This window comes from Contarinia nasturtii, unplaced genomic scaffold, assembly GCF_009176525.2.
Source record: "Contarinia nasturtii isolate CC-2019 unplaced genomic scaffold, AAFC_CNas_1.1 Cnas_scaffold_533, whole genome shotgun sequence".
NCBI classification, from domain to species: domain Eukaryota; kingdom Metazoa; phylum Arthropoda; class Insecta; order Diptera; family Cecidomyiidae; genus Contarinia; species Contarinia nasturtii.
Window position 1 is genome coordinate 3641 of NW_022197885.1, and position 14461 is coordinate 18101.

A 14461-nucleotide genomic window follows, 5' to 3' on the forward strand; every position below is an offset into this window, starting at 1 on the left:
TCTAATTGATTCATATTGCTCAAAAGTGGTGTAATAAGTCATTTACATCTGTTCGGTGACGTCGAAAGTCATTTGCCAAAACTGTAAGGATCCGGTTTTTATGGCTTGAGTCAGCAAAAGCTAGACAGCCGTTTTATATTCTTTACAGCTGCTAACTGAGATATATTATCACCAACTTTTCAGTTCTCGCTTACTATAGTGCAATTTTTTCTCTACTTCTTTCTTTTTTACTTTTTTCTGTTAATCCAATCTAATTTATGTCATTCGCTCATAAATTTTCTGTCTAAAACAATTTTCATCCGAACTAATGTTTTGAAACATGGTCATACTAATTCAACGCACACAGAAAATATTCTATGAAATTGACAAAAGAACGGTATGTGTCCAAAATATCAATTTCGTGCATAATAAAAAATAATTTTATTATTGAAATGTCAATTTTCTCTCTAAATATTTTATGGGTAGCGTAAAATTGAACAACATTTTTTCGACCAAAATTGGCTTTTTGAAATACGAATGTTAAAATTATATTTCAAATTCAACCCCAAAATTCATATCGATAGATTGAATCAATCTTACAGTTGTCCGCGATAGCGCTACTATTCACAGTGTGGATTACACACATAACATTTTTTGTGTGTGTTCTGGGCGCTTACAATGCATTTGTGTAAATTTACATAATTTTCAACAAGGAAGTGAAATATAGCCTTAAATCTTCTTTTATCTAATGTTCAGCGTCACCACCATGCATGCGTATTGCACACACAAAGAAGAATAAACTTTAAAAATCACATGTGAATATTAAACTAAGCAAGAAAAATGCTGTTCTTCATCACTTGTAGTCCCGCTCACATCATTTTCAAAATTCTTGTTCTTGCATTTTATAACTGGACTAAATGAATTCTATATAATTCAAATGATAGACTTCTTCAATGGAACCATTATGATTGAATGTCTGAAAAGGCACAGCTTTTCGTGTTAGATGCGATTCACAATCTCTTTTATTACCTTTCGAAGTGTTTTATAAAGATGAAATGCAATGAAAGTAAATAACCTTCTGGTAAGGACCTCTTTAAAATTTGAGAAAAATAAATGGTGAAATAAACATTTTGGAGGTTCATGGCAGTTTGGATTTTTTGTGGTGCCCAAGGCATATGAACATCGAAGTAAAAACTCCATAGAATCATAATTTTACTCAAACATGTTTCTCAATACATCACGAATCCGTTCACCATCAACATTTTATATCGGATTTATCTCGGACGCCTTTCCTTTTGAGTTAACATAACTTTTTGGTTTACGAGAAAACATAAACGACCCACTAACACAATTCTTATTTTCACGTATGCAGGTCTGTTTTATCATGCATCGCATTTCACTCAGGAAATAGCATCAGATAAACCGTAAATTTACACACGAAAACGTAACAATGGAAACATCTGCAGTCATTCCCATTCCAAACAAGCCGTCGCAATCATGAGATCACGCGCGAACGTTTTCCGATCTTGTCCATCTAACATCATTTGGCACGTTCGTGCTATTCATTTGGCTGGAGAACATCATAAATAAACAAATGAAAATCATATTCTGTACAAATAAATCAACACATTTCATAGCATAGTCATGCACAATAATCATTTTCATTTGCAACAATATCAAGCTCGATGATGCAACATTCACAACAAAATGTCTGGTTTCAAGTAAATTGGAAATTCATTAGATGTTATTCTTGATTTTAATTACTTAGTAGACTGGGCGAATCTCATCGATATCCATTAATTTTACACGTGTACAACCTTGTGAGTAATAGCAATGATTGAACGCCATATATTCGCTTAATTTAATGACATTTTTATGGCTCTTATAACTTATTGGATTGCAGTACATTTACAAATTGCAATCTTAATCAAACATTGTTCCATTTAATAAGGGTATATTTATGGTACATTTCATAAATGCTGTTGTTGTGTATATAAATTTAATGTGAATTTATCAAATGTGAAGCCGTTGTCAATATCAATTATGAAACATTGATCCCTTTGAATTTAATACCACATTGACTTGATTTAAGATTTCTTTTTTGAACAAAAAAAATTCTCAGGCCACATGAAAATATATGATAAGTGTATGTGTCAAAAAAATTCACCGCCAATTTATTAAGAAATGCTTGATGTATTGACTAGTGCTTGAGTTATGCGCAGTACAAACAAACAAACAAACCGAAAACGATTTTAAAGCTTGGTGATATATGTCGTTTGGTATCGACAAACAAATAAAAGGCCCTTTATGTGTAGAATCAGTATCGATACGTATACGAATTGATTCAACGAGCAATACTTTCATATAAATTCGATTTAAACAAACCATGTCTCTGAGTGTTTATCTCGCTGCCTACTTTTTATTATGATAAACTAATTTCCATATGCACACAAAGGGAAAAACACGATTCTTTTGTTTTTTTTTTTTTGCATACCTATTACATTTTATATAAATTATATTTTGTAACATGCGACTGCAAACATTGCGTGTAATTTACAATATAATGATCTGATTTATTTCCAGCCAATATGGAAGACGCCACCTAGGCTATTCCATACTCAAACTAAACTGACAACCAGTTCAATAATAGTTTTGACACTGATTGTCAGTGAGAGGCGTCCTCCATATTGGTTAAATTTTATAACATTGCAAGCATATAGTGTTTCCAAACTTTGGTAATTTACTTGATTTTAACATTAATTCACAATATTATTAATAAAACGACACTATATGATGTAAACACTTTTCACAATTCATGTTATGTATACACATATTATTTTATTAAATGAAAGATTACTTCCACAATTTGATTATTTTTGTATTTGTGTGTACTTATTTATACTGAAATAACTATTTTTTGTGACATGTTTGCACATTTATTATCGTACAGTATAAGCAATTTTGCATGCAGCTTATGGAACATCATTAATCATGAGTTCTTTCTTTCTTTTTCATCTTAAATTTTAACAATGTGTGCATAAGAATAGCCCATCTTATTGTATATTTTACTGGTCTAATATTATGAATCTATTGAGAATACAAAATGCATGTGGAGTGTAACGAATATGCAATGGTATCTGATGAATATTAAAGCACAAGCAATATATGTAATATAAACGATGCAATGTAAAATGATACTATCTCAATATCCTTGCAATTCATATGCAAAATGGGAGTGGTCTCTCCTGTCCTTTTATTTGAAATGCCGAAGTTATGTTCGTTTATTCATTAGATGTTGTGTCTTTAGTTCAATAACAGACATTTCATTTATTGAATTGGATACAACCAAACCAATGAGAAATTATGGTATATTGATACATGCATTGATTTTCGTTCCTGACTTTCAAGTAAAATCTATAATCTAATGCATATATGCATGGTGTTCATTTTGATGGCATTATTTATGAAAATGTGTTAGAACATTTGAATTGCGTATAGTTTTATTATGATTGTTGGATGTATTTGAAGGTGCATTTTTACTAATTACTATTGGAAATTCAACGGAAAATCCCTACGCAACAATTATGTACAGAACAGTGCTATTATAGACATCGCAGAGGTGTAGGTACCCTATTATAAAGAGTCTAGAGACTAGTAAATGCTCACGTCATTATTCATGAAATTCGTAAAATGTTCACGTCATTCATTCATTCATTCTGAATACCGATATCAAAGTGAAAATTGCGTAGAATGTGATTGAAAGCAAGCGTTCAGAAAGACATACATTTATGCGAGCAATTGAATGATGCTTGCATCATTTGATGCGCATCGCTAGTGCTTACATTGTGCGTTCGGAGCACATCGTGCGCTGCCGAAGATCCGAATGTATGGCGACAGCACAATCGTTGCGCATCAAATGATGCAAGCATCATTCAATTGCTCGCATAAATGTATGTCTTTCTGAACGCTTGATTGAAAGTGTTTCCTTTTTGAGTTTTTCTGTATTTTGAATTGTATACAATTAACTAAAATGAGTAAATTGAACTGTTGCATATAACCATAGGTTCTGACATAGGCTTGCCAAGGGGAGGGTAATCAGCGAAAAAACATACATATTTCAGCAAAAATCCTACCAAAAAGACCTTTGCGAGGGCACGCAAATAGTATGAAATCGGCGCTCGAGGAGGGGGTAATACGTGGCCTGCGTGCCCTTATCAGAACCTATGCATATAACACACAATTTAAATCTGATAGAAAATCGATCTATTGTCATCGGCAACATTTTCCATGTTATATTCATTTCACAAACAAAATAATTTTCATATAAAGCTTCATATCACAGTGTTCACGTCAGAATATGATAAAATTTTCAATATTAATTCATGAAATTGAATTGATAAATGTGGTATGCTTTGATATCAAATTTAATCAATCCAAAAATGTAGCATTTTACATATTCAATAACAATGTTTTAGACAGTTTTAGACAGAAGAGTTTTAAAATTTAATTCAAGTTATGGATATTTCAAGCATTTTTGTCTGCATTTCACACGATTTATGAACATTGAATTGATTAAATAGGTGTTTCAAATGAAATGGGATAAAACCAACATACATGATGTTTACATGTTAACATTTGGTAGAATAGTGGCAGCTTTAAAAATACAAAATAAAAACCATTTACATGGAGGTCGTGTAAAATGTTTCAATTTGATATATGCATCCCAAAAATGTCAAACTTTTTTTTTTGTTAATGTGTCAATTGGTTAAATTTTCATTTAGAAACTTCTAAAGAATTAATGGAATAATATGAACATATTAAGATTGTCGACGGCATGGTTTTTAATGTATAAATTTTCGTATGAATGTTTTAATTTTTAATGTGAAAACATCCTTGGTCCTTATCAAAACATTTAGCACTACCCCAATCTTAACCGTTAGACATTCCATTTATTTATTTGTGGACTTATCCGACTTATTTTCTGTGTACAAAATGCATGGAAATAAAATGCCTCATTTCAATTAATTTCGGTCTGAAGTGCAAATCTTCTCATTTTCACGTCTCATTTAATGTGCGCTTCCTCAATTGCTACGTTAAACGACACTGTTTAGCTAAACACTTTGATGTGCTTAAATATTCATCACAAAATAAGGTTAATGTATTTCCATCGCAAAGTTTGCCAAAATTAGACAAGTTTACCACTTGTTTCGGGAAATATTTGCAACAGTGTCTTTGACTGACACACACAGTGTAAAATATTACCCAATTTCATTTGAAATTCATTAGAAAACCTTAAGAACATATTCTGCACGATATACGGCTAGATGTTGTAAAGTATAATTCAATGAACATATCTTCAAGTTCTATTCGAAAATGGAGAACGAAAAATTGGAACAGCAGCGCAATTTCACTAAAAAGACGTAGCATTACATAAAATGGAGGGCTATAAAACGGAATCAGGACACAACTTTGAATAGTTTTTCGTTTAAACATTTAACTATCTCGAAAGCTATAAAAAATAATCATTCAAAAGATGCATAAGCTAATGTATTGTTTAACGATTCGAGTGTAACTTTTACCAAAGTAAATGAAGCACACGTAATACCCCAACATCGAACTGTCTGTGGTAAAAATCAAATTATGTGGCACAATGTATGCTCATTGCTCACGTTAAAAATGCCAATCATCAATTCAACACTCTATATTCGAGTGTTCTGCATTTTCATCCGTAACTAAGTCGTCGTTGCAGTAAATGTGGCCCAATATCTCTTTTTCTGCGTTCATTCTCTACACCGTTAGAACGTTATTGCCAATGCAAATTTTATTATCAAATCCACCACAGAATAGAAGTTCTTTATAGTGCATCATTAAACGCGACTGCGATCCCCATAAAATGACGCCGTATCATTGGTTTTCTAATCATCTTCAATTCGAGACAATGGAGCGTTTCTATCAGAAAAACTATTAATAGACTGGCAAAAATGAGAGAACATGCTGCAGATATTCAATTTCTATAACACATTTTTTGCCCACACCAACTTTGGTTATTATTAAGATTTGAATTTTTGCGCAAAACTTGAATTTTTAACGTCATACAGAAAATATCTTTAGCAAGCATGCACCAGTCAGTGGAACAAAGTGGATATGAATTGGTAACATGTTCGAAATTCATTCACTCAGTTTCTTTAACCCGTTCCTGACTTCAAATTGAATTTTAAATAAAAGCAATGTGTGGAATACGGAACGGAAAAAAATTGTGGAACTTAGTGCATAGTAATTTCGTGTAAGTTGGAAAAGAAATGCAACGAATGAAAGAAAACTGGAACGAGCAACCTGAACGTTACCAAACTCGATGAAGTTACTCTTGAATGAATAAAAATATTAAATCAACCCATATGAAAAAACCCAGAAACTCAATTACGTGTACTGAAGCTGCCTTAGTTCATAGATTGGTATTGAGCTCTTAACGAATGTCTACAATGTTGGAAAAGAATCGAAATCGTAGCCCGAATTATTTATTGTTATCGTTATATAATTGTTTCGTTATCATTCTCATCAATAGCCTCAGAAGTTCAAAATAAACATTGAACGTATTCCCAATTTTCCATTGATTTATGAGCACGAATGGCATTGATAGCACATATTTTCGTAACAACTTTATCTTCATTTAACATCGCTCTCGTGTCAAGCATTTACATTGTTCAAAGTGAATTTTGTAAATATACATTGTGATTACTGCTTTTTAAGAAATTATTGTGCAATTTCTAATACAATAAAACAGACAATATATTCAACTAACTGGTCAGTTGAGCTGAAAGTACGTTAGCTAAATGGACGTCCTAGCTAAATGGACTAAAACAATAGAAGTTATTGTTATAATGAACAATCACTTCTATTAAAACAAGAAAAGTGATTCATCATTAAAACAATAACGTTTTAGCCCATTTAGCTGGCTAACGTACTGTCAGCTCAACTGGCCAGTTAATTCAATATATTGTCTGAAATAAAATTAAATTTATCATCCAATCCGTTGAACATTGAACATGCTTTCTCATGGGTATGTGAACAAAAAGAGATAAGATACATGCGTTTGATAAATATTCAAAATATTATCAACAGTTGTCGTATAGCAAAGTCATCACTATTTTACATTTTTCAGAGTTGTTGAAATAAGAAGAAAAAAATAAGAATAGATTCACTTTGTGATTTATTTTCTTTATATAACATACACTGCCAATTTACTTGGTAGCAATGCTTGATGTACCGATGTAAATTGTTTATGTGGATTGGTCTCTGAAATCCGAAAAAAATGGTTAGCAGTACGTTGGTATAAGATACCTTGCTTGATTTATGCGTGTCACAAATAAACAAACAAACCGAATATGATGTTGAAACTCGATAATACATCAAGCAATAACAAACAAACAGATTGTGCAATTTAAACAACGCCTGCCTCTATATAAACTTGTGTTTTCGCTGAATTTGATTAGTTTCATCGAAACAGTTAGACTGCAGCAAATTCAAGTGAAGTTAAAAAATAAAGAAATAAAAAAAACATGTTTAGAACACAATTCGATAAAGAGACAAAATTGTGGAAGGGTCGTGATTCACCTTCATTATACAATCCAAAAATATCACTTGCTCAAGTATTTTTTCGAACTTGTTTGAATTTTGGACCAAAAATCGCTCAAGTAATTGAATAAATCAATTTTCAAATTATTATTTCACTATGAATCAGATTATCTGATAACTTGAAATATTTTGAACGCAGATAAGTGATGATTCTGGTATTCAGTTGACTTATGATGAACTTCGTATGAAAACAATTCGTGCTGCGCAAAATCTTCAAAAACGTGGCTATCATTCAAAAGAAGTATTTGGAATTGTGGCAAAAAATTCACACCATCTAGCACCGATTGTGTTCGCTTCACTCGCTATTGGCAGTGCTGTCAATTCACTTGATCCGTCATTTGGAAAAACCGAACTTTTGCATATGTTGAAAATAATTACGCCGACTCTGATATTTTGCGATGTGGAATCATATGATCTGCTTAAAGAATGCTTGGTTGAACTAAAGAATGATGCAAAAATATTCACATTTGGTGGCAGCACGGACGATTCAGAACAAGTTGAGAATTTATTTGTTGAAACGCATAATGAAGCCGAGTTTGTGTAAGTTTTTTTTTTTCATGTGAATAAAATGATGATTTTAAATCATTCGATAGTTAGATTAAAACAATCGAGTAACAAAACAAAATATTCGATCTTAGACCGGTGGAAGTCGATGGTGAAAATGACACAGCTATAATTGTTTGTTCCAGTGGTACAACAGGACTATCAAAGGGTAAACAAAAGATTAAAGAAAACCATTCGAAAAATATTGAAAGTAATTCGTTCTTTACATCTAAATAAAGGAGTTACCTTATCGCATGCGGCGTTACTCGATGCAAATACACAATTTAATGTGATATTCTCTTCGTATGATGTGCTATTGGCATTCAGTTCATTATACTGGGTTACCGGATGGATTACATTGGTTGGAGGAACGATAAATGGTGCAACTCGTATTATTACAACGGAATCATACACTCCTGAACTGCATCTTCGACTTATTGAGAAGTATAGAGTGTCATTTGGATTAAGTGCACCCCATCATATAGCTTTGTTATCGAAATGTGGCCGTCTTCATCACACCGATTTGTCAAGCTTAAAATTACTAACGGTGGCAGGTGGAAAGTGTTCACTTAATGTTCAAAATGAAATCAATGCCAGATTACCAAACGGAAAAGTTTTTGCTGTTTATGGACTGAGTGAGGCAGGTAGTGGAATGTCAGTCAATTTGGGTAATACAGACTCCGTTGGTCAATTACTGGGCTATTGTACCGTAAAAATAGTCGATGAAGATGGCAAGCGTTGTGGTGTCGGCGAAAAGGGTGAAATTTGCTTTAAAACAAATTATAAATTTCTTGGCTACTATGGCAATCAGAAAGCCACAGATGAAGCATTTGATGAAGAAGGATATTTCTTAACCGCCGACATTGGCCATTTTGATGAAGATGGGAACTTATTTATTGTTGATCGTAAAAAAGATATCATTAAGTATTGCAATTTTCAAATTTCGCCCTCGCAAATTGAATCTTTTTTGATCGAAATGCCGGACATAAAATCTGCATGTTTAATTGGAATGCCAGATGAAGTTGCCACTGATTTACCAGCGGCATTTATTGTACGCACCAAAGGTTCGAATATTATAGAAACAGATATTTTCAATTTGGTCGCAGGTATGTTTCATTTCCAACGTATTTTCATTGAAACTTATTCAAATACGAATGTTTTCACTACATATTTAGATCATTTTGCGGACTACTGTAAACTAAGAGGTGGTGTATATTTTGTCGAATCTCTTCCAATGACTCCATCCGGTAAAATATTACGACGAAAAGTTAAAGATTTGGCTACGGACCTAAATAGCAATAGAATTAATTGAACTGGATTCCACTGGAACTCAAAGTTTTTTTCGTCTGAAAAGAAATGACTTTTCGAGAATGATGTGTACGGCAACATTTCTTATGAGATCGAACACGTTTTTGAATTTTCTAAACGCTTAGTTATTGGAATTTTGCGAAAATGTGATGTCTTAATGCTTAATAGTTAGTGGCAAGGTAGTTTTTACCAGTAGGCTTCTTAAACAATTAATTTACAACGAACATAAAGCTAAAAATCATGATCATACTACATTTATAATGTTATATACATGATTATTGATATGTGTTCAGCATCTTTTCCCCATGTTTTTAGGTCAATTATTCATATTTAAAAAAAACATACATATACACTATTGTATTTTTAGAAATTCCGACGTATAATGATGATTTGCGACAATGATATCTTATCTTTGAAAGAGTTTTTCAGGTTTAATTGGGTACACTCCATATCACATTTGTAATAATATCTGTTGCAATTTTTAAATAAACATAACAAGTACATATTGAGAAGATAATCTGTTTCATTAGGTCACACTGAATGTGCACATTTAATAAACAACAATCAATCGCGTATTTTTGATGAACACACTGTACGTTATTTATGACGTCATCGATGCGACGAGAATACTTTTATACAAGTGATGTAATATTACACAGTAAAGCCATTAAAATCCGATCATCGAATATATTTTCATATATTCATGTTCCTTACTTGCATGAGCTAATGCTGTTCGCTATTGAGAAGGAAAATAAACATTCAAACAAAATGACTCTTTTCCGATACTTGCAAGTTATCTATCCGATAGCTGGCGTTACGGTTTGGCACGTCGCCATGTCTCTCATATACGTGCCATTCCCTTGGTGTACACTCACATTCCATGTGCGACGCACACAATGTTTATATTTTCAATGTGCGACGCACACTTGCACAAAAGTGCACACTGACAGAGTGAAAATTACAGCCCTGGTTATGAAATTGCATGTGTATTACGTATGTATTACAAACGTCAGAGTTCTGCTATAAATAACATTCTGTTTTCAGTGTAATATGTTAGTTTGTTTCCAATCTTACTTGGGGATTGTCAGAAAATAATCAGTTCTCAGTTCTTCCAATCGGTTGATTATTTTAAAATAAACATCTTGTAATTCAATCTAAAAAGAAAATTCAAGGAAAATGTTCAAAACACAATTCGATAAAGAGACAAAATTGTGGAAAGGTCGTGATTCACTTCCACTATACAACCCAAAAATATCACTTGCTCAAGTGTTTTTTCGAACTTGTTTGAATTTTGGACCAAAAATCGCTCAGGTAATTGAATAAATCCGTTTTCAAATTATTATTTCACTGAGAATTCACAGATTATGTCTAAAAGATGTTTTAAACACAGATAAGTGATGATTCTGGTATTCAATTGACTTATGATGAACTTCGTATGAAAACAATTCGAGCTGCGCAAAATCTTCAAAAACGTGGCTATCGATCAAAACAAGTATTCGGAGTTTTGGCCAAAAATTCACACCATTTGGCACCGATTGTGTTCGCTTCACTCGCTATTGGCAGTGCAGTCAATACACTTGATCCAACCTTTGGAAAAACCGAACTTTTGCATATGCTGAAAACAATTAAACCAGCATTGATATTTTGTGACGTAGAGGCTTGTGATCTTGTGAAAGTGTGTTTGAATGAATTGAACAATGATGCAAAGATATTCACATTTGGTGGCAGCACGGACGATTCAGAACAAGTTGAGAATTTATTTGTGGAAACGCATAATGAGTCCAAGTTTGTGTAAGTTTTTTAATAAAAAAATAATGACAAAAAATGGTTCAATTAAAACAGTTGAATAATGAAAAAAAAAAAAACATTAATATCGTAGTCCAGTGCAAATCGATGGTGAAAACGATACAGCAGCAATTGTTTGTTCCAGTGGTACAACAGGATCGTCAAAAGGTATTCAGAGTTGCATATTTCAAAATAAAATTCACAAGACACGATTTGTTATTTCAAAATAGGAGTATGTTTATCGCATGCCGCTTTGCTTGATTGTGCTGAATCTTTCTATGCAATAACCACGAATGATGTGCTGTTGTCATTCAGTTCATTGTATTGGATTTCTGGTTGGTTTGTCCTATTAACTGGTATCATTAACGGTGCAACGCGTGTTATAACAACAGAACCATATAGTCCAGAAGTACATCTTCGGCTCATTGAGCAGTACAAAGTAACATTTTCAAAGAATGCACCTCATCATTTGGCTATGATATTGAAAAGTGAGCGCCTTGATCACACCAATTTGTCGAGCCTGAACATTCTGGCGGTCACAGGTGGAAAATGTTCACTTAATGTTCAAAATGAAATCAATGCCAGATTACCAAACGGAAAAGTTTTTGCTGTTTATGGACTAAGTGAGTACACAAACAAAAGATATTGACTTTATAGCATTAAATGCAATCTTTAATTGGAAAATGAAACCCATTTTATTTGAAAGGTGAGTCAGCCGGGCCGATGACATGTAGTTTGGGTAACACTGATTCAGTGGGTCAGCTTGTGAGTTTTTTCACTATAAAAATTATCGATGAAGATGGAAAACGTTGTGGCGTCGGTGAAAATGGCGAAGTTTGCTTTAAAACAAATTATACATTTCTTGGTTATTACGACAATCAGAAAGCCACAGATGAAGCATTTGATGTAGAAGGATATTTCTTAACTGCCGACATTGGCCATTTTGATGAAGATGGAAACTTATTTATTGTTGATCGCAGAAAAGATATTATCAAATATTGTGGATATCAAATTTCACCTTCGCAAATTGAATCCTATTTAGTTGGCGTGGCGGGTGTTAAAGCAGTATGTCTTATTGGAATAGCAAGTGATATGGGAACTGATTTACCAACAGCCTTTGTTGTGCGCAACGAAGAATCTAACATTACAGAGGCAGACGTCATCAAACTGGTTGACGGTATTTTAAAAATACTATTTTTACTATTCTACTGTGTGTTCATATTCTTCTTTCACATTCAGATCATTTTGCTGACTACTGTAAACTAAGAGGTGGCGTTTATTTCGTCGAATCTCTTCCAATGACTCCATCCGGTAAAATTTTACGACGAAAAGTTAGAGAAATGGCTTCCAATCTAAAGAATAGGAGCTTACAGCCAAATAACAAATAATTTATTATTTTTCTTTGAATAGCAGAACAAAAATGTGTAAAAAATTAGAAAATAAAAATAAATGATTACCTATAGACATCTCGTTTAAGTAAAACTCATAATAAACAAACAAAAATAGAAAATGATGTTTGAGTACCCACTTCGCTTTAATTATGTGTAACGGAAAGAAGAGTAAATATTTACATATAATACACTAGTGTATTGTCATTGAAATGATTGTTGTTCTCAGAAAGATAAGAACATACTCATTGATACTCATTTTTAATTATTACATTTTTAATATTGAACCAAGGTCATCAATATCATTTATAATCAATAACTCTGACATTCAAATGATATATGACAAACTATTATTGATACGACTTCCACTACACCCATACTGTGTGTATATTACAAAATATACGAAGAAATATCTTTTATATTATTTAGATGCGTCTATCGCCGCATGCACTGAGTGTGCAGTGCACGATGCACGCTTAAGATTGCGTATATATCGTAGATATCAATACACTCACACATTGTGCGACTGTAATTTTACATTAAACACGCTTCGTGACTGAAATTTATTTAATTATGGAAGTCTAAGATTTGATGTTTAAAACGATATAATTGCAATACTCTGTGGCCATCAAGAGTATTAAAAATAAATAATGCGCTTTTGTGTGGAGACTCGCAATAAAAATCTTCACAAATGAACACAAGATTTAAGAATATTGCATAGTTTTAGGCTGATAAAACTCAACGGTACTATTCTGACTTTTCATACTTTTCTTTTAATTTGGTAAAAGAATGGTAAAATTCATAAAAGCAATTTTTGCAATGAAAGGTGAACTCAACAACTACCATGGTGAATCGATGTAAAAAGCATCACTCAATATTTCATATACTCTGACAAATAATAACGACGTATCGTATTCATCGAAGCACAAAATCTTCAATAACATTATATTTTGCATGCTTGTGAGAAAAAATGACGTCGATTTTAAAAAGATAACTCTATCAATTTTGATTCCATTAAGTTTTTTGTGAAACTCGAATATATTTCATGACGTATTTTCAGGAGGAAAAACAACAAATTGTTCTATATAGAGCTTTTTAGCGCTGCATGAAACGTAGAGCTGTTGGACTTGGACCGTGCTTTTTTGAACGTTTTTTGTTCCACTTTTTTTAAATTTTGCATGTATGAATGGAAAAGAGCTTAATAGTAATTGGAAAATCTTCTAAAAAATCAACGAATTTTTCGGTTTCATGAATGGTATTTTTTCAGATGAATTTTTAGCAAACTAAAATTAGAACGATTGTATTTTGAAGTCTTGTGAGAATGTGCCTCCTTGTATATGGTGTTTTCGAGTTGCAATGAAATGACGAACACAAAATATATCCCGTTGAGAAAACTTGTTTATGAACACTATTCACATATATCACAACTAAACTGCACTTATATTCCAAATCCTCGCATGCCAAGATGGTGCTTGTTCGGTTTAATATAGTGCCATTCAATGATGCACACAAAAAGTAATCATTATGTCATCGCTACAATGGTAAACCACTTAATTTAAATGGTTCGATGTTATTGTTGTTGCATTTTCATGCCACTCCATTACCAAACCCAACCAAGACGTTGTTGTCGTGGCTTATGAAACTATGTTTTGAATTGGCAACGTTTCGGTTGGGATAGGGTAAGAATGCAGTAAGCTTTCAACATTCCGCTGCATATTTGTCGCTGGAATTCAACCATTGGCGTTTCAACCCGATTCATGTTACTTAAATTACACAGTTCTTACGTAGGCGACTATTTAAGTTTCTTCAATATGTATGTTTTAGTA

At 32.7% G+C, this 14461-nt stretch overlaps 2 protein-coding genes across 3 annotated transcripts; both read left to right on the plus strand.

Moving 5' to 3' along the window:
* The first annotated feature begins 7484 nt into the window (after positions 1-7484).
* Positions 7485-9922, plus strand: LOC116339800 (4-coumarate--CoA ligase-like 7). Its single transcript, XM_031765851.1, has 5 exons — positions 7485-7670; positions 7751-8151; positions 8250-8323; positions 8394-9260; positions 9330-9922. Exons 1-5 carry the CDS (start codon positions 7536-7538, stop codon positions 9464-9466), a joined length of 1614 nt encoding a protein of 537 aa, XP_031621711.1. The 5' UTR covers positions 7485-7535; the 3' UTR covers positions 9467-9922.
* A 612-nt stretch (positions 9923-10534) lies between these two features.
* On the plus strand, positions 10535-12709 carry LOC116339799 (4-coumarate--CoA ligase 1-like). 2 transcript variants are annotated; one of them, XM_031765849.1, is made up of 6 exons: positions 10535-10773; positions 10853-11253; positions 11342-11415; positions 11478-11870; positions 11954-12424; positions 12487-12709. In XM_031765849.1, exons 1-6 carry the CDS (start codon positions 10639-10641, stop codon positions 12633-12635), a joined length of 1623 nt encoding a protein of 540 aa, XP_031621709.1. In that variant the 5' UTR covers positions 10535-10638; the 3' UTR covers positions 12636-12709. The 2 variants fall into 2 exon arrangements, with proteins under 2 accessions (XP_031621709.1, XP_031621710.1); XM_031765850.1 differs by having other exon boundaries at positions 10668-10773; positions 10838-11253.
* The last annotated feature ends 1752 nt before the right edge of the window (positions 12710-14461 follow it).

What these genes read in the sequence shown, in the direction of transcription:
- LOC116339800 (XM_031765851.1), top strand. Translation starts at nt 7,536, where the DNA reads ATGTTTAGAACACAATTCGATAAAGAGACAAAATTGTGGAAGGGTCGT. An exon ending in TTGGACCAAAAATCGCTCAA is followed by an intron (nt 7,671 to 7,750) that starts GTAATTGAATAA and finishes TTTTGAACGCAG; the next exon opens with ATAAGTGATGATTCTGGTAT. An exon ending in CATAATGAAGCCGAGTTTGT is followed by an intron (nt 8,152 to 8,249) that starts GTAAGTTTTTTT and finishes ATTCGATCTTAG; the next exon opens with ACCGGTGGAAGTCGATGGTG.
- LOC116339799 (XM_031765849.1), top strand. Translation starts at nt 10,639, where the DNA reads ATGTTCAAAACACAATTCGATAAAGAGACAAAATTGTGGAAAGGTCGT. An exon ending in TTTTGCTGTTTATGGACTAA is followed by an intron (nt 11,871 to 11,953) that starts GTGAGTACACAA and finishes TTTATTTGAAAG; the next exon opens with GTGAGTCAGCCGGGCCGATG. An exon ending in CGTCATCAAACTGGTTGACG is followed by an intron (nt 12,425 to 12,486) that starts GTATTTTAAAAA and finishes TTTCACATTCAG; the next exon opens with ATCATTTTGCTGACTACTGT.